The sequence below is a fragment of the Erythrolamprus reginae genome, unplaced genomic scaffold (assembly GCF_031021105.1).
Source record: "Erythrolamprus reginae isolate rEryReg1 unplaced genomic scaffold, rEryReg1.hap1 H_65, whole genome shotgun sequence".
In the NCBI taxonomy this organism is placed as follows: domain Eukaryota; kingdom Metazoa; phylum Chordata; class Lepidosauria; order Squamata; family Dipsadidae; genus Erythrolamprus; species Erythrolamprus reginae.
In genome coordinates, this window is record NW_027248523.1 from 57,040 (window position 1) to 77,500 (window position 20,461).

Sequence of the window (20,461 nt, forward strand, 5' to 3'; positions counted from 1 at the left end):
CTTCCCACCTGGATGAGAAGAAAAAAGTACAGATTGGGAGTTTAACAGAGCAAGTGTACACATCTATATTTTGAATATTATTATTATTATAGTAGTTTTATGTATGGTACGTTGTATGTATGATTTTTAAACAATGGGGTTTTTTAGACTTTTAATGTTAGATTTATTATTATAGACTTTTAATATTAGATTTGTCATTGTATACTGTTTTTATCACTGTTGTGAGCCGCCCCGAGTCTGCGGAGAGGGGTGGCATACAAATCTAGTAAGTAAGCAAGCAAGCAAGCAAGCAAGCAAGCAAGCAAGCAAGCAAGCAAGCAAGCAAGCAAGCAAATAAATAAAATAATAATAATAATAATACCCTAATGATTCTATGTTCTACTATTGCTTCTTCCTATTTTCTATACCAGATTGAAAGAAAAGTCAACATATTCCTGCTTAAATCAACGCCAAATATATAGATATAGATATATATTCAAATATATATATATAGATATATGCAGCATAAATAAATGTATCTCTGCAGATGGGTGATTTCTAAGTTCACCGTGCTAGGTGTCAGCCAAGCCATATGGTGGAATTTTTCTTTTTCCCTCTGAAATTTTCCTTCTCTTTTCCTTCCCATAGCCATGAAGTCGGGAGGCACCCAGCTCAAACTCATCATGACATTCCAGAATTATGGACAAGCCTTGTTCAAACCAATGAAGTAAGTTGGAAAACTGTCTGTCTGTCTGTCTGTCTGTCTGTCTGTCTGTCTGTCTGTCTGTCTGTCTGTCTGTCTGTGTCTGTCTGTCTGATGAAATCACTTGAGCAGCTTCTCTGGCTGTGAAAATAACCGACCGTCGACTGCCACGAGTTTGCATCCACCAAAAATGGAAAAGAGTAGCATGCGTGGGTATTTTTTCTTTCTTTCTGAACTTTTTGGGGAAAATTGATGTCATTCGGACCTCCTCATTTGTGAGTGGATGTCAGGTCCTTGGGGACCCACCTTCATCCCAACTAGAGAAGTTGCATGGCTCAAGAAGAAAGATAAGACTAATATTATTTTCCAATGGTCTCCTCGATCTTCAGCTTAACCCTCCAGGAACGAAGGGTGGGAGATGTTTGAGTTTTCAGGCGTTTCCAAACTGTGAAAGTTCACTTTTGGCTGGAATCATCGGGAGTTGTAGTTCTAGCTTTATGCGAACCATTGGGAATTATAGTCCTAGTTTTAATGGAATTATTGGGAATCATCGGGATTTCTAGTTTTTTTGGAATTATTAGGAGTTCTAGTTCTCGTTTTATCGGAAGCATTGGGAGTTCTAGTTCTACCTTTATTGAAATCATTGGGAATTCTAGTCCTAGTTTTATTGGAATTATTGGGAGTTCTAGTCCTAGCTTTATGGGAATCATCGGGAGTTCTAGCTTTTTTGGAATTATTAGGAGTTCTAGTTCTAGTTTTATTGGAAGCATTGGGAGTTCTAGTTCTATCTTTATTGGAATCACCGGAAGTTCTAGTCCTAGTTTGATTGGAATTATTGGGAGTTCTAGTTCTAGCTTTATGGGAATCATTGGGAGTTCTAGTTCTACCTTTATTGAAATCATTGGGAATTCTAGTTCTATCTTTTTTGGAATTATTAGGAGTTCTAGTTCTCGTTTTATCGGAAGCATTGGGAGTTCTAGTTCTACCTTTATTGAAATCATTGGGAATTCTAGTCCTAGTTTTATTGGAATTATTGGGAGTTCTAGTCCTAGCTTTATGGGAATCATCAGGAGTTCTAGCTTTTTTGGAATTATTAGGAGTTCTAGTTCTAGCTTTATCGGAAGCATTGGGAGTTCTAGTTCTACCTTTATTGAAATCATTGGGAATTCTAATCCTAGTTTTATTGGAATTATTGGGAGTTCTAGTTCTAGCTTTATGGGAATCATCGGGAGTTCTAGCTCTAGTTTCATTGGAAGCATTGGGAGTTCTGGTTCTAGTTTTATTGTTGGAAACCACCCTGAGTTCCACGGGATTGGGTGGCATATAAGTCAATTAAATTAAATTAAATTCAGCAAAATTTAGCAACCATTTCTTGTCCCTGATAGCAATAGCACTTATATACCGCTTTATGAGGGTTAGAATAGCAATCAAAGAGCGGGAAGGGATGGATGAAGCAGGGCATGTTTAGGTAGGCTTGGATAGAAAAAGAAGGGGGGGAGGAAAAGAGGAAGAGGAAGGAAGGAGATATAAAAGGGAGGAAGGGAAAGATAGAAAAGGGAGGAAGGGAAGGGAAGGAAGGAAGGGAAATAGGGGAGAGATAGAGAAGGGAGGAAGGGAAGAAAAGGGAAGAGAGAAAGAGAGGGATGGAAGAAGGAGATAGAGAAGGGAGGGAAGGAAAAAGGAGGAAGGGAAGGGAAAAAGGGAAAGATAGAAAAAGGAGGAAGGGAAGGGAAGGAAGGAAGGAAGAGATAGAGAAGGGAGGAAGGGAAGAAAAGGGAAGAGAGAAAGGGAGGGATGAAAGAAGGAGATAGGGGAGAGAGGAAGAGGATGATGGGGCGGGGAGGAGAAAAGTAGGGAAGAAAGAAAGAAAAAGAAAAAAGAAAGAAAAAGAAGGGAGGGAAAGGAGGGAGGGAAGAAAGAAAGAAGGAAGAAAGAAAGAAAGAAAGAAAGAAAGAGAAAGAAAATGGTGTTTGAGCCGCATTTTAGCAAAGTCACTTAGGCCTCCCGAAGGCTTAACAGAGCCATTCAGAGCTGGCATTAGTCATCACTGGAATAATAAGCTTGTTCCCGTGCTTTGTTTCTGTAGCAGGAGAACAAAATTATGTATTTCCTTTTAAGTGTTTCGGCAGAACTCAGGAGGGGAGGAAAGAAAGTGATTTTTGAGCATCTACTTAATATTCCATCTCCTCTGCCAAATAACAGGTGAATTTATTTCTTTGCCCCTAGCGAATCAACTGGCAAACTCAAAAAATAAAATAATAATCATACAACTAGCTAGAGCAGATATGTAGGACCATCCTGGCCCATCCTTGCTGGGTGGGGCTGCTGGGTATTGTAGTACAGCACTTTCAGCAGGCCACGATAGTGGTTGAGCCCATGTTCCTAGGGATAATGGTTTTTTAATTATTTATTTACTTACTTACTTACTTACTTACTTACTTACTTACTTACTTACTTACTTACTTACTTATTTATTGAATTTGTATGCCGCCCCTCTCCGTAGACCAATTATCTTGATTGCACTGGTCAATACCAAAAAATCATCAGCAAAAGTAATATGTCTGCCCCTAGCAAAGCGAGTTTGATATACTGATTCCAAAAATATGCTTAGTTTTGCTCTATCGTATAAAGTATCTGATATAGCACCCTCTACTTTTATGGCAGCTGCTACACATGGCTGGCTCATATTTAAATGGTTGTCCACTAGGACTCCAAGATCCCTCTCACAATTACTACTGTTGAGCAAAGTACCACATATACTGCACCTGTGCATTTTGTTTCTCTTGCCTAAATGTAGAACCTTACTTTTTTTCACCATTGAATTTCATTTTGTTAGATAGAATAGAATAGAATAGAATTTTATTGGCCAGGTGTGATTAGACACACAAGGAATTTGTCTTGGTGCTTATGCTCTCAGTGTACATAAAATAAAACATACATTTGTCAAGAATCATGTGGTACAACACTTAATGATTGTCATAGGGGTCAAATAAGCAATGAAGAAGCAATATTAATAAAAATCTTAGGATACAAGCAACAAGTTACAGTCATACAGTCAACATGGGATGAAATGGGTGATAGGAATGATGAGAAAAACTAGTAGAATAGAAGTGCAGATTTAGTGGAAAGTCTGACAGTGATGAGGGAATTATTTGTTTAGTAGAGTGATGGCGCTCAGAAAAAAACTGTTCTTGTGTCTAGTTGTCTTGGTGTGCAGTGCTCTGTAGCCACGTTTTGAGGGTAGGAGTTGAAACAGTTTGTGTCCAGGATGTGAAGGGTCAGTCAATATTTTCCCCGCCCTCTTTTTGACTCGTGCAGTATACAGGTCCTCAATGGAAGGCAGGTTGGCAGCCATTGTTTTTTCTGCAGTTCTGGTTATCCTCTGAAGATAGCACCCAATGCTCAAGTTTGTCAAGATCCTTCTGTATCTTGAGCGTATCTTCTGGAATGGTGGCTATTCCTTGCCAGTTTGATGCAAATTTGAAAGGTTCCCCATCTATTCCCTTGCCCAAGAAATTGATGAAGATGTTGAAGAATACTGGGCCTAAAACAGAGCCTTGGGGTACTCCACTGCATACAGTTCCGTTGAGCACTATACGTTGAGTGCAGTTGGTTAGCCACTTTTCAATCCATCTGATAGTTTAGCTGTCCATCCCATATCTTTCTACTTTATTTAGTAGTATGTTATGCTCTACTTTGTCAAATGCCTTACTGAAGTCCAAGTAAACCACACCGACAGCATTCCTCTGGTCCACTAATTTTGTCACTTTGCTAAAGAATGCAATAAGTTTAGTTTGGCATGATCTGTTTTTGACAAACCCATGTTGGCTTTTTGGTTATTACTTTGTGTGCTTCTATGTGTTCGTTGATTCGATGCTTTATTATCTTTTCCCAAATCTTCTCTGGTATTGAGGTCAGGCTGATAGGCCTGTAGTTTCCTGGATCTGTTTTTCTTTCCTTTTTTTTTTTTGAAGATGGGAACGACATCAGCTCTTTTCCAGTCCTCTGGCAGTTCCCCGATCCTCCAGGATCTTTAAAAGATATAGTTCATTGGTTCTGAGATCTCATCTGCCAGTTCCTTCAGAACCTTGGGGTGTATTCCATCTGGTCCTGGTGATTTAAAATCGTCTAGGGTGGACAGGTGTTCTCTTACCATTCTCTTGCCTATTTTAACTTGTGTTCCTAAATACAGTGATCCCTCGATTTTCACGGGGCTTGCGTTCCCAGACTGCCCGCGAAAGTCGAATTTCCGCGAAGTAGAGATGCGGAAGTAAAAACACTATTTTTGGCTATGAACAGCCAAAAACTACCCCCACGCACCCTTTTCCAAGGCTGTGCAAGGAGCCAGGCTTGAAGTTAGGGGTGGGGAGTGACAAAAGTGCGGAGGCCGGCAAAGATTGTTTTGAATGTCGGCCCCCCCCGCCCCCCCAGCACCTCCGGCCCCCTCGCCACTACCCACTGCCCGCCCAATCTGCCCCTCTCACCAGCTTTCTTGGGACACAGGTCCTCCTGCAGCAGCGCTGGCGGCTACGGCTTCTCATCCTCCTCATTCGGCCGCTAGCCGCTCTGAGCGCTTTGAGAATGCCCGCCCCGCCCCTCTCACAGCCCCTTAGCTGAGAGCACTTTCGTCCCAGCTATCAGTGAGGGGGCTGCAGGAGAGGCGGGGCAGGCATTCTCACAGAGAGGGAGAGAGAGAGGGAGAGAGAGAGGGAGAGCAAGAGGGGGGAGAGTGGAAGGTAGAGAGAGAGAAAAAAAAATGATAGAAAAAAGGGGAGAAAAAAAGAGAAATGAGAAAATGATTGAAGCAGAGAATGACAGGAAAGAACGAGAAAGAGAGAGAGAAGTGACTCTTGGTGATGACGTATGACATCATCGGGTGGGAAAAACCATGGTATAGAAAAAAAACCGTGGAGTATTTTTTAATTAATATTTTTTGAAAAACCGTGGTATAGCCGTTTCGCGAAGTTTGGACCCTCGAAAATCGAGGGATCACTGTATGTTTTTTGTGATGCTGGTTTTGATAAGTTGGACTTTTCCAACTTATCAAAGTTTTTTCCCTTTGTGTAAAGACAGGTGCAAAAAGCACGTTAAGTAGCTCTGCTTTCTCCCTGTTGCTTGTCACCTTCTTGCCACTTTCTCCCTGCAAAGAACCAATTGATATTTTTTCTTATTTTTAATATGTTGGAAGAAGCTCCTCTTTTTCATTACTTTTTACTTTTGTTGCAAGCCTTTGTTCATCGTGAGCCTTAGCTTTTCTCACTTCATCTTTACAAGCTCGGGCTATTTGCTGATATTCTGTCTTAGTTATTTCCCCTTCTTTCCAGTTTTTATACTTATCCTTTTTGTCTTTCAATTTGTCAGAGAGTTCTTTATGCAGCTAGGCTGGTTTCTTTTGTGACCTATTATTTTTCTTCTTCATTGGTATTGTGCTAGTCTGGGCTTTTATACGCACACTTTTCAACATTTCTGAAGCTTCTTGGGATCCTTGAGGATTCAACAAAAGGTTGAGGGATTTAGCCAGTTTTGTTATCCCAATGCCCATTGTAAATTCTGAGGCTAATCCAGTATGAATTGAGCCAAACAAGAACTCTTCTGGACAACACCAGAGTAGGCTTGAAATGCATCTGACCAACAGAATAGCTTAATAAAATAAGAGAGCTGTAAGGGACCTTGGAGGTCTCAAGCAGGAGAACCTAGACCATTTCAACCAGCAAAGAGATCCCAGAAACATCTGGGATTTGGAATGATGGCTTGATCATTCTTTGTCCCCAAATATAAACAGAAAGGAATGCTGTTTTGTTCCGTAATTCCCAAGCTTTCTCCAAACCACATATATTATTTTCTACTCCTTCACATCTTCTGGGTAACATCTCTCCCACACAAAGGCAAAAAAAGGACAAACAAATTACTGCATGGAGGTTTGGGATGTGCATCCCTTCAACCACAACCCAGGAAGTGGTCATCTTTATAACGTGCCGAGTTTATTTATAAGCTTCCGTTCTTTCCCACCAACTGATGAAGCCTATACCCTGAAGAATGCTAGATTCCTAGTGTTTTGAAGACTTCAATTTGATGTTCTCCTGGGCGCAGAAGACACCTGATTGGGATTGGATGAAACCCAAGACTGCCGTTCTTCTCACTTTGTGCATCCACGCTGCTCAAATTAATTGTACCTCTTGGCCACCCAGCAATTCTGCATTTCATTGCGGTGACACAAATGCTTCAGGCTTTCTTTGTCCCTGCTGGTTTGGGGGGAGAACAGTTTTTTGGGATTTGTGGGAACAACCACACCATTCCTTCCTCGAGGGCTCCAAGCGACCACTTAGCTATCTGCTTGATGGGTTTTGTGGGCCTTGATGGGGTGGAAATGTTTTTTATTTCCCATAAATAGCTGATGGCACAATAATTATCACATTAGGGGTTTAATTGGTTGGACTATGGATGTTGGAGGAAGCATCTTCTATCTAAGGTCTCCTTTATGGCCACCCAGGAGAAATTTGTGTGTGTGTTTGCATTCCCTTTACAAGGTTTCATGAATTCTTTCCAACAAACAAGAACATCTTTAACTTAGCACAAAGCAAAAGGGAATTGAAGCAAAATTCTAACAGCAATTGGGTGATGGCCTCTTGGCTTTTTTAACAGAATAACTAAGTTGGAAGGGACCTTGGAGGTCTTCTAATCCAATCCCCTACTCAAGCAGGATGCAATATACTATTTATTGGAATAAAACAATTGGTAAGGTACCTTGGAGGTCTTCTAGTCCAATCCCCTGCTCAAGTAGAAAACAATATCTGGGATGGTTGCCAGTCAAGTACCGCCGAATCCATCTCTATTCCCTTCTTTGAAATGTGATCTCCTAAGTAGTCTATGGAGGTTTTGTGGAATTCACAGTTGGATAGCTTAGCATAGAGTTTGGCTGCTAGCAATTTCTTCAAAACTTGTTGTACCAGTTTTCTGTGTTCTTCAATGGATTCACTGCATATGAGGATGTCATCTAAATAAACAAGCACCCCCTTGTAAAGGTGGGGGTGCAACACCTCATTAATGTATTGTGGGGTTTCCCTGCAGCCCGAAAGGTGTGACTCAGAACTGGAAACTCCGTAAGGAGCAGTTAAAAGCAGTCTTCCACTCATCTCCCTCCTATATTCTTATATGATAATAAGCCTTTCTCTTCAGATAGCTGACAAAGTCGCTTACCTCCCCTCTTCCCCCCCCCCCCATATTTCTTTGGACTTTGCTTGCTCAAAATGATGGCTTTGGCCTACAATTAATGCAATAACAGAATTGGAAGGGACCTTGGAGGTCTTCTAGTCCAACCCCCTGCTCGAGTAGGAAAGCGTGTACCATTTCAAATAAATAGTTGTCTGACCTTTGTCTGAAAAGGTATAGGACAGTGATGGTGAACCTTTTTTTTCCTCGGGTGCTGAAAGAGTGTGTGTACGCGCTATTGCACATGTGAGAGTGCCCACACCCATAATTCAATGCCTGGGGAGGGCAAAAACAGCTTCCTACACCCGCCAGAGGCCCTCTGGAGGCCAGAAATACCCTGTTTCCCAATTTTTGGTGGGCCTAGTAGGCTCGTGTTTTTCCCTTCCCTGGCTCCAAAGGCTTCTCTAGAGCCAGGGGAGGGTAAAAACACCCTCCTCTATCTCCCCGGAAGCTCTCTGGAAGCAAAAAATGCCCTGCCAGAGCCTTTGTGTGAACCAAAAATCAGCTGGCCAGCACACACATGCACGTTGGAGCTGAGCTAGGGCAACGGCTTGCATGACAGCAGATATATCTCAGCGTGCCACCTGTGGCACCCGTGCCATAGGTTTGCCATCACTGGTATAGGATTTCATTTCATTTCATTTTATTGGATTTGTATGCCGCCCCTCTCCGTAGACTCGGGGCAGCTAACAACAGTAGTAAAAACAACATGCGACAATCCAATACTAAAGAAGCTAAAAACCCTTATTTTAAAAACCAATCATACATACGAACGTACCATACATAAATTGTGGAAGCCTAGGGGGAAAGAATATCTTAATTCCCCCATGCCTGATGACAGAGGTGGGTTTTAAGAAGCTTGCGAAAGGCAAGAAGGGTGGGGGCTATTCTAATCTCTGGGGGGGAGTTGGTTCCAGAGGGCCGGGGCCGCCACAGAGAAGGCTCTTCCCCTGGGTCCCGCCAAACGACATTGTTTTGTTGACGGGACCTGGAGAAGGCCAACTCTGTGGGACCTAATTGGTCGCTGGGATTCGTGCGGCAGAAGGTGGTCTCGGAGATACTCTGGTCCGATGCCATGAAGGGCTTTATAGGTCATAACCAACACTTTGAATTGTGACCGGAAATTGATCAGCAACCAATGCAGACTGCGGAGTGTTGGTGTAACATGGGCATATTTAGGGGAGGCCATGACTGCTCTCACAGCTGCATTCTGCACGATCTGAAGTTTCCAAACACTTTTCAAAGGTAGCCCCATGTAGAGAGCGTTACAGTAGTCAAGCCTCAAGGTGATGAGGGCATGAGTGACTGTGAGCAGTGACTCCAGATCCAAATAGGGCCGCAACTGGTGCACCAGGCGAACCTGGGCAAACACCCCCCTCTTGGATCTCTTGCTTGAGAAGAGAGTTGGCCTAAAAGACTTCCAAGTTATTTCCAACTCTGCTATTCTGTTATTCAGTTCTCCCGGTCCTTCTCCGTGGCCTTGCCCACATTGGACCCATCCGCTTCTTGCCTCTGTAGGGCATTATTTACTCTCATCCCACATCTCCTTCCTTCCAGCGCTTGACCATCTCCTCATTTCCGTTGCTTATTTAGAACGCCCAGGATCCTGGCCACAATTGAGGTGTCACCCCAACAGTAAACATAGACAGCAGGTTAATCCTGGAAGTGGAGCCGAGAGCTCGGGGAAAAGTTAGGCTCAAGCCTGCCAGATGTTGAGTGTTGAGGTTGCTATCCTCAAAGGGTCAACCAGTTGAAGGCCGACCACGTTCTTACCAAGAAATCTCTCCTCCCCTGGGTCGAAAATAAGAGGAACCAGAGTGTTGACGCGAGTCTGTTTGCGGCCTGAGGTGCACCCTGCAATTGTGGCTGAGCTCCACTGAAAGAGAGAAAAAGCAAGGGCAGAAATTACAGGGTGTTCTGGACTGAAAAGGAAAAAAAAGTGTTTGGCAACAAAGTCCTGTGGCCAGGCTCCTCCAAAACACGGGAGGCTAAATTTGCAAAACCTTGGGGAAGGGCATTTTCAGGGGAGGGGGAAAGTCTATCTGTCCACATCCACCCACTCACCTATTCATCCATCCATCCAGTCATCTATTTATCCATCCACCTACCTATCATCTAAATAAAATTTATGTAGAATTGTATGAGTATCTCTTGCTCCATCTATCTTTCCATTTGTCCATCTGTCCACCCTTTCTTTCTTTCTTTCTATCTATCTATCTATCTATCTATCTATCTATCTATCTACCTACCTACCTACCTACCTACCTACCTATCTATCTATCTATCTCTATCCATACATACATACATACATACATACATACATACATACATACATACAATACATACATAGCTAGGTAGCTATCATATCTATATCTAGCTAGCTATCTGTCCACTCACCTATCATATCTATGCATCTATCCATCTATACAAACACACACACACACACACATACACACACACACATACATGCATACATACATCTGCGGTATCCATCTATCCATCTAATCCATCAACCCTGTCTGTCTGTCTATCTGTCTATCTATCTCTATATCTATCTATCTATCTATCTATCTATCTATCTATCTATCTATCTATCTACCTACCTATTTATCTCCATCCATCCATCTATCCATAGCTAGTTAGCTATCATATCTATATCTAGCCATCTACCTTTCCTTTCACCTATCATATATATGCATCTATCCATCTACAGAGAGAGAGAGAAAGAGAGAGAGAAAGAGAGAAAGTACATACATCTACAGTATCCATCTACCCATCTACCACCTCCCATCCACCCATCTACACAAACTATCTATCTGTCTGCCTGTCTGTCTGTCTGTCTGTCTCTCTCTCTCTCTCTCTCTCTCTGTCTATCTATCTCTATATCTGTCTATCTATCTCTATATCTATCTATCTATCTATCTATCTATCTATCTATCTTTCTCTATCTATCATCTGTCTATCCATCCCTTCATCCATCCAGGGGTTGGCTACTGGCCGGACGGGGGGGGGAACTCAGTAGGGTAGCGAAAATGGAGGTGCACCCTAAAACACCCAATTTGCACTGAAAGATGTTGAAAGAAAATGTAGGGCGTCCTGCATAAGCCACACCCACAGTGTGGTAGTAAAAAATTTGGTAGCCCTTCCCTGCATCCATCCATCTATCATCCTCAACTTACGACCGGATTAAGCATAGTCTGAAAATAACAACAACAAAAAAAGAGATCTTTCAGAATTGTGCAAAAGAGCGCAAAGCCCAACACAACCTCCCCCAGGCTTCCTTGTAAGGCAGATACTTTAAAGAGTTGACCCCTTTAAAGCAGCTCCATCTCGAATGGGGCTCTTAATTAAAGCAGCCACTTCGCTTTTCCAATTTGCTTTAAAAAAAAAACCCCACCTTCAAAAGAAAGGTTTGCTTGTTCTTCTCTGACCTTTTTTCTGAATCATTTTTCAACACACGAAAAGCTTTCACGATTTCACCTGCTGTTCAGCACGTACAATGTTGGCTTTGTCTGAGTCCCATCCCATTTCATTTCTGCACGGATCTGTGGGGCTTTTAAAGAAAATGCAGCTGCGAGAGCAATCATGGGCTTTCCAAAATATGCCCATGTTACTCCAACACTCCGCAGTCTGCATTGGTTGCCGATCAGTTTCCGGTCATAATTCAAAGTGTTGGTTGTTACCTATAAAGCCCTTCATGGCACCGGACCAGGGTATCTACGAGACCGCCTCCTGCCGCACGAATCCCAGCGACCGGTTAGGTCCCACAGAGTTGGTCTCCTCCGGGTCCCGTCAACTAAACAATGTCACTTGGCGGGACCCAGGGGAAGAGCCTTCTCTGTGGTGGCTCCGACCCTCTGGAATCAGCTCCCTCCAGAGATTAGAACTGCCCCCACCCTCCTTGCCTTTCGTAAACTCCTTAAAACCCACCTCTGTCGTCAGGCGTGGGGGAACTGAAACATCTCCCCCTGCCTATGAAGTTTTTTTTATGTATGTATGTTTTTTATATATTGGGGTTTCTTGTTTTTTAGACTTTTTAAATGTATTATTGATATTTTAGACTCTAACTATTAGATTTGTTGTTATATATTGTTTTTATCATTGCTGTAAGCCGCCCCGAGTCTATGGAGAGGGGCAGCATACAAATCTAATAAATAATAATAATAATAATAAATAAAAAATGCTCAACAATTCACATGGTTTTATTAAATAGGTGTTTATTTTAAAATTTATTGAAAGAGGCATGCTTGTATACATTGTTTGTAGTCCCCTGCACAAATGTTTGTGTTCCTTTTTTTCCTGCTCTGCAAAGCCAGAATTTTAATGGCATTGGGGAGCAATTAAGTCAGTTTGATTAAAGAGACCCCACGAAGGAAATCTTTGAAATACACTAAGGGTTGTAGATGTTGTTAACTAGGATCCAGAAACATTGCTCCTCTCTAAAGAAAGTAGTTTCGGGCACTCTGTCAAAATGAGTTAGGAGGTTGTAGCTTGTCTACAACTTATTGCTCAAAAAAGGAATGGAGATAATTTAAAAAGTTAAGAACCGGTGTAAATAAGGTTCAGGAGGGAAGTGTTTTTAATAGGAAGGTGAACACAAGAACAAGGGGACACAATCTGAGGTTAGTTGGGGGAAAGATCAAAAGCAACATGAGAAAATATTATTTTATTGAAAGAGTAGTAGATGCTTGGAACAAACTTCCAGCAGACGTGGTTGGTAAATCCACAGTCACTGAGTTTAAACATGCCTGGGATAAACATATATCCCAGGCATGTATGCCGCCCCGAGTCTGCGGAGAGGGGCGGCATACAAATCTAAATAAATAAATAAATAAATAAATAAATAAATAAATAAATATCCATTGTAAGATAAAATACAGGAAATAGTATAAGGGCAGACTAGATGGACCATGAGTTCTTTTTCTGCCGTCAGTCTTCTATGTTTCTATGTTTCTAGATTGGACTAGAAGACCTCCAAGGTCCCTTCCAACTGTATTATTCCTGAATATAGTCGGAGAAGAGAAATAGAAGGACAGGAATGGATGTGTAGTTCCACTGGGGAGAATTAAGTCTTTTCACAGCTTGCGTAGGGGCTTGGATTAGTAGGAGACCCCCAAGGTCCCTTTCAACTCTATTCTTCTGTTCTTCCGTTAATGCAAAACTCAGATTTCGTATGCCTACCCATTAAGGCATACTGTTGTCCCTGATTCATGGACTCGTGTTCCAAAACTTCATAAATATGGGGCGCTGTCTGAGAATTCACTTTTGATTAACTATCTTTGATGACACCCATCCTGGCCCGTCATGGGCGCTTCTATAATTCATAGCACGTCAAGACTGTTGGATGAGTTGGATATGTATTTGGAGGAAGCCTCTTATCATCCTGTCTTTTCTCCCTCTACCCCCCCCTTCCAAAAAAAATCCAGAAGCAGACATATATTTTACAGGTGGTGATTAAATTCCAGCAGTGACATGCCAAGCATTTTGTGAATGTCGTCTGCATAATGAACTTATTTATCAACCGAGAAGGCAACAATATTTTCCAACACTTGGCACATAAATAATGTTCCATGTTTTGTGCATGGGTGTGCACGCCGGTGTGTGTTTTAATCCTACCTATCGTATTTTTCACAGTATAAGAAGCAGTGGAAGTGATGTGCCGGTGCCTGGAAGCTGTTGGGGCCTGGATGGGTGTCAACAAACTCAAACTCAACCCAGACAAGACGGAGTGGCTGTGGGTCTTGCCTCCCAAGGACAATTCCATCTGTCTGTCCATCACCCTGGGGGGGGACTACTGACCCCCTCAGAGAGGATCCGCAACTTGGGCGTCCTCCTCAATCCACAGCTGACATTGGAACATCATCTTTCGGCTGTGGCGAGGAGGGCGTTTGCCCAGGTTTGCCTGGTGCACCAGTTGCGGCCCTATTTGGACAGGGAGTCATTGCTCACAGTCACTCATGCCCTCATCACCTCGAGGTTCGATTACTGCAACACTCTCTACATGGGGCTACCTTTGAAAAGTGTTCGGAAAGTTCAGATCGTGCAGAACGCGGCATCAAGAGCCATCGTGGGGCTTCCAAGATTCGCCCACGTTTCTGCAACACGTCGTGGCCTGCAATGGCTGCTGATCAATTTCCGGTCACAATTCAAAGTGTTGGTTATGACCTTTAAAGCCCTATATGGCATTGGAGCAGAGTACCGCCTGCTACCGCACGAATCCCAGCGACCGATAAGGTCCCACAGAGTTGGCCTTCTCCAGGTCCCGTCCACTAAACAATGTCGTCTGGCAGGCCCCAGGGGAAGAGCCTTCTCTGTGGCGGCCCCGGCCCTCTGGAATCAACTCCGCCCGGAGATTAGAACTGCTCCCACCCTCCTTGTCTTTCGTAAACTACTCAAGACCCACCTATACCGCCAGGCATGGGGGATTTGAGACATCTTTCCCTCAGGCTCCTTATAATTTATGTTTGGTATGTATGTGCTGTCTGGTTTTAATATGATAGGGTTTTAGTTATTTCTTTTAATATTAGATTTGTGCCACTATAATATTGTTTTTATCATTGTTGTAAGCCGCCGAGTCTTCGGAGACGGGCGGCATACAAATCTAATAAATTATTATTAATTATTATTATTATAAGATGCACCTTTTTCCTCTCTAAAAGAGGCTGAAAATTTGGGTGCGACTTATACTCTCAATGTAGCTTTTTTAAGCTTTTTTTACCCAGCCCTAACAAGCTGCTATCTTCCCAGTTCTTACTTTGCAAGCTCTTTCATTGTTACTCTCTCTGAAGAATATCTTTCCAGCCCTAAGTCTTTGCAGGCTTTTTTTTTTATTGCCCTACTTGGTCCGAATAAATATCTTTCCAGCCCTAGCAAGGTGCTAACGGTCTTTGCAGCCTTGCTGGCCTTTTCATTGTTACTCTCTCCAGATAACATTTTTTTCAGCCCTAACCATGGTATAAAATAATGTGCTGAAGCTGACCAGACTATGGATGCTAGCCAGGTGAATATCTGATAGGCAAATATTTTTCCCTATTTTCCTCCCCCAAAACTAAAAATTATTTTACTTTGAAAAATGCGGTATTTTATGAGTTGACAAGTTCAAAATCTCAGCAATTAATTGGATCACGTTTCCCCAAATCAGCGATTTCTCCTCGCCTGCATAAAAGAGATTTGCCCAGTGGCATAATGTTTTCTTTTAAAGAATCAACACCCCTATTTTTATTAGTGGCGGGCCGATTGGTCTTAAAATAATTTGCCACAATGCGAGAGTTTTGTTGCTTGTGTCAGTTTCAAGTCTCGTTATCACTTCTGTTCTTAGCTCAGCCGAAGTGGGTCAGGCCATTACGAGCATCTTTAGGCTCGCCCCGCACATTTTCGACCTGTTGCTGGAGATTTTTGGGTGGAATCATCTATGTTCTGTCGGGCTCTCTGGTAGAATCCTCCCAAAAATTCACAGGTACAAATTTCAGACACACACACGTTTGAAAATTCAAAACAATCTTCTTTATAATGAAAATTCACTTAAATTAAGCCCTCTTTTGGTATAGCAATGAGCACTGGTCTCCAAACAAACTGGTAATTTATACAAGTCCCTAATCAGTTCTGTGATACTTAGCTTGCAGCTGTGAGGCAATTCACAGTCCTTCTTCTTTCACAAAGTGAAACACACTTTGCTCTGGTTTAGTTTCAAAGCAGGGAAAATCAGCACACAAAAGGTCAAAGTCAGTAAAGCAGTCACGAAACACAACGATCAGATAATCCTCCACAATGGCCAAACCCACAGGCTGCTATTTATAGCAGCCTCACTAATGACCACAGCCCCACCCAACCACAGGTGGCCTCATTTTCTTTGATAATAATCTCTCAGTTGTTGTTGCCTATGCATCGCTCTCCGCATGCATGGCTGTATCATTAACTCTTGTTCTGAATCCAAGGAGGAGCTAGATAATTGATCTCCTTCTGAGCTGTCTGTCACACTCTCCTCCTCCCTGTCACTCATGTCTTCTTGGTCAGAGGAGCCTTCATCAGCAGCAGATTCCACCGGGGGCAAAAAAGGCCTGCAGCATGTGGATGTCTCCCCCACATCCACAGTCCTTGGGGCAGGAGCTGGGCCATAGCTAACCACAACAATCTATAGTGATAGTAAAGATCTTAAAAGCTGTTAGAGTAATCGGGTCGACAGATAAGTTGACACTACTTACAACTTCTCATTAATTTATAGATATTAATTTATCTCTTCTTTCTTTCTTCTTCTTTCTTTATTTCTAATTTTTCCTCTTCTTTTTCCTTCCCCCTTTTCTCTCTTTCTCTCTCTCTCTCTTTAGCCTTATTTTCTTCTATATATGTAAGTGTGTATTTTGATTTATAGCTGTATATTCTAAATTCATATGTACATTTGTACCAATATTGGCATAGTCCTTTTGCTTTAGGTTGTTTGTCATTGTTGGGTCTTATTCTTTGCTTGTGCAGTGGCTCTCAACCTTTATAATCCCTTAATATAGTTCATCATGTTGTGGTGACCCCCAACCATAAGTCTAGCGCCAATTCTCCCAACAGACCTTGAAGCTGATTGGCAGGAAGGTCAGAGGGACACCACCATTGTAAACGCCTGATTGGTTGGATTGTTCCAAGGGGCCAGAATAGAAGCTTTAGTTCCTAACACCAGGGGATATTTGTCTTTTCCCATGGTCTTAGGCAACCCTTGTGAATGGTCATTCGACCCCCAAAGGGATCCCGACCCCCAGGTTGAGAACCACTGTTCTATAGGATATTATCTGAAGTTGGTTGACTTCAGATGTGGAGAACGACTGATCAAGGAAGTGGAATATTGAAGTATGTCATTCTAGATGAATGCACTGATGAATAGATGGATAAGAAGGGAGTTGGGTGAACAGATAGATAGTGGCAATATGAACATAGAGAAAGTAATAAACTGAAAGCCAATTGGGCTAGGATAAATGATTGTTATATTTCTTCTTAATGATTTTAATGAATATGAATCAAAGAAAGTTAAATGAACATAAGGTGAACCAACGAGATTAATACAATGTGAGTGAATGGATGGATGGATGGATGGATAGACAGACAGACAGACAGACAGACAGACAGACAGACAGACAGACAGATAGATAGATAGAAGTGAGTGTGTGTGTGAGAGGGAGAGAGAGAGAGAAGGGAAGGAAGGAAAGAAAGAAAGAAAGAAAGAAAGAAAGAAAGAAAGAAAGAAAGAAAGAAAGAAAGAAATTATAATGAATATAAGCCCAACTAACTACATGGGTGGGTGCTTATTGTTATTTATTCATATAAATGGATATGGATCTATAAAAATGCAATTAAAGTCCAGCCATCCGGATGGATATGTGGGAGTGTGAATAAGATAGATAGATGATAGATGGATGGAGGGATTGATGGATAGATAGATAGATAGATAGATGTGTGAGAGAGAGAGAGAAGAAAGAGGAAAGAAAAAGAAAGAATGGAGGGAGGGAAGGAAGGAAAGAAAGAAAGAAAGAAAGAAAGAAAGAAAGAAATTATAATGAATATAAGCCCAACCAACTAAATGGATGTTTATTATTATTTATTCATATAAATGGAAATGAATCTATAAAAATGCAATTAAGGTAAGCCCAGCCATCCAGATGGATATGTGTGAATGTGAATAAGATAGATAAATGATGGACGGATGGACAGACAGACAGACAGATGACTGCATGAAAATGTAACGAACTGAAATCCAATCAACCAGAGCAACAGCAGGGTGGGAACGCCATGGGAACGCCAAACCACATTTACTGCAGAGAATTGTAATCTGTGGCTGGCTAGGTTCAGCAGGGAATTAATAGAAAAAGTGCAATTTCTGACAATACACCCTTCCCGCGGTGATATAATGAGCCCTTCACGTACAGCGAGGAGGAATAACAGTTGCTTTCCAGATAACGCTCTTGCCCTTGAAGCCTGAGTCCCCCTCCTTGCCTTCCAAAATGTCTTTTTTTGAGAGCCCCCATCTTCTCTCTGTGTGCTGTTAAGTTTCGGTGGTGAGATGAGAAACGGATGTCGGTTTAGCTTTTGTGAAAGCTATCAATCTGGGGGGCTCTTTTGACAGGAGAAGATTAAAACAAAGCCAAGCCAATTAGCCTCCCAATATCAAATGAGATGCTAAGTCCATGGAGAATGGGATTGTTGGATTGTGCTTCTCTCTGTGTGTTTTGTAGCAATAATAATAATAATGATAATAATAATAATAATAATAATAATAATAATAATAATAATAATAATTTGAGGAGAAGCAGCTAGAGAAATTAGTGAAATATGAAGATCTAAAAATCGAGCTGCAACGACTCTGGCATAAGCCAGTGAAAGTGGTCCCAGTGGTACTTGGCACGCTGGGCGCAGTGCCAAAGGATCTCAGCGGACATTTGAAAACCATCGGAATTGACAAAATCTCCATCTGTCAATTGCAAAAGGCCGCTTTACTGGGATCGGCAAACATAATTCGCCACTACATCACGCAGTCCTAGGTGCTTGGGAAGCGCCCGACTGGTGATGAAATACGAAATCCAGCATAGTGATCTCGTTTGCTGTGTTGTACTGACATAATAATAATAATAATAATAATAATAATAATAATAATAATAATAATAATAATAATAATAATAATTTCTTTATAATGCCCTTTTAACAAAGGGCATAAAGCAAGCCATATACAACTAGCAAAGATAGACAGTAGGCAATACAAATAAGTCCAAATTACAATCCAGACTGATTTCAAGCCAAGGGTATCCCAAATAGTCATTGTTCAGTGGGACAAAAACTTCTAAGAAGAAGTAATCCTGGCTTGCAGACATGAGTGTGAATGTCCATGGGAAAACCAGATTGTGATTTATTTATTTATTTATTTATTTATTTTATTCATTTGTCCAATACACAAATACATAGGAAGAAAAATAGACATGTAGTAATATATATAAGGGTAAAGTGAACTTAGAGGAGAGGATATATGAAAGAAAGAAAATATATATGATAAGTGAGAGAAAGGAAAGACAATTGGACAGGGGACGAAAGGCACACCAGTGCACTTATGTATGCCCCTTACTGGCCTCTTAGGAACCTGGAGAGGTCAATCGTGGAGAGTCTAAGGGAGAAGTGATGGGGGTTAGGGGTTGACACAATTGAGTCCGGCAATGAGTTCCACGCTTCGATAACTCGATTGTTCAAATCATATTTTTTACAGTCAAGTTTGGAGCGGTTTGTATTAAGTTTGAATCTGTTGTGTGCTCTTGTGTTGTTGCGGTTGAAGCTGACTGGTAGGACGTTGCAGCATATGATCTTGTGGGCAATACTCAAATCGTGTTTTAGGCGCCGTAGTTCTAGGCTTTCTAGGCCCAGGATTGTTAGTCTATTTTCGTAGGGTATTCTGTTTCGAGTGGAGGAGTGAAGGGCTCTTCTGCTGAAATATCTTTGGACATTTTCAAGGGTGTTGATGTCTGAGATGTGGTATGGGTTCCGGACAGATGAGCAGTAGTCTAGGATGGGTCTGGCAAAAGTTTTGTAGGCTCTTGTGAGTAGTGTGAGATTGCCTGAGCAGAAGCTGCGTAGGATCAGGTTAACAACTCTAGAAGCTTTTTTGGCGATATTGTTGCATTGTGTACTTCTGGGGGCAGCGCAACCACACAACAACCCAAGGCTTTGCATGAATTCATGTTGGAGATTCAGAGTTCTCCTGAAACTCCAAAACATGTTAGGTTTTGGTTAAACATTCATCTTTAGAGCTTAACATGTTGGCAAACCTCGCTCCTTGGGTCAATGATGGTGGTTGGGTATGTTGTGCAATTTCAGGAAATGAGTTAACTCGGTTATGGAGGACAGTGGAGTCTGGGCTTTTGTGGGCAGCTGACTCAGCGAAGAGGAAGTCTCTTATGACATTTTCCTTAAGATTTCCCAAGGTGGAAGGGTTAAGCTTTTGCAGAAATGATAGCTATGAAGCTAATTCCAACGCAGAAGTTTCTCCCTGGATATATTTCTTCATTCCTCCATTGCACAGCTGTCTGTAAGCCAGTAGGGAAGCTGTTCTTTTCATCAATTAGCAGAGAAACGTGCAAAGAAATGTTCATCAAAACCTCCAGAAATCCAACAAGGTTGTGACTCAACGGTTACACAACAACAACAACAACAACAACAACAAGGATCTCATTTGAAAACCATTGGAATTGACAAAATCTCCATCGGTCCATTGCAAAAGGCCGCTTTACTGGGATCGGCAAACATAATTCGCAGCTACATCACGCAGTCCTAGGTGCTTGGGATTGTTGGATTGTGCATCTCTCTCTGTGTTTTGTAGCAATAATAATAATAATAATAATAATAATAATAATAATAATAATAATAATAAATTGAGGAGAAGTAGCTAGAGAAATTAGTGAAATATGAAGATCTAAAAATCGAGCTGCAAAGACTCTGGCATAAGCCAGTGAAAGTGGTCCCAGTGGTACTTGGCACGCTGGGCGCAGTACCAAAGGATCTCAGCGGACATTTGAAAACCATCGGAATTGACAAAATCTCCATCTGTCAATT

General features: G+C 41.9%; 1 protein-coding gene across 1 annotated transcript in view; it reads left to right on the plus strand.

Moving 5' to 3' along the window:
• The window catches only part of LOC139155810 (extracellular serine/threonine protein kinase FAM20C-like), a 79,213-nt gene that overhangs the window by 38,931 nt on the left and 19,821 nt on the right, over nt 1-20,461 (plus strand). The window contains exon 3 of the mRNA XM_070731097.1: nt 628-706. Coding sequence (XP_070587198.1) covers nt 628-706 — 79 coding nt within the window. The remainder of the gene's footprint in view (nt 1-627; nt 707-20,461) is intronic.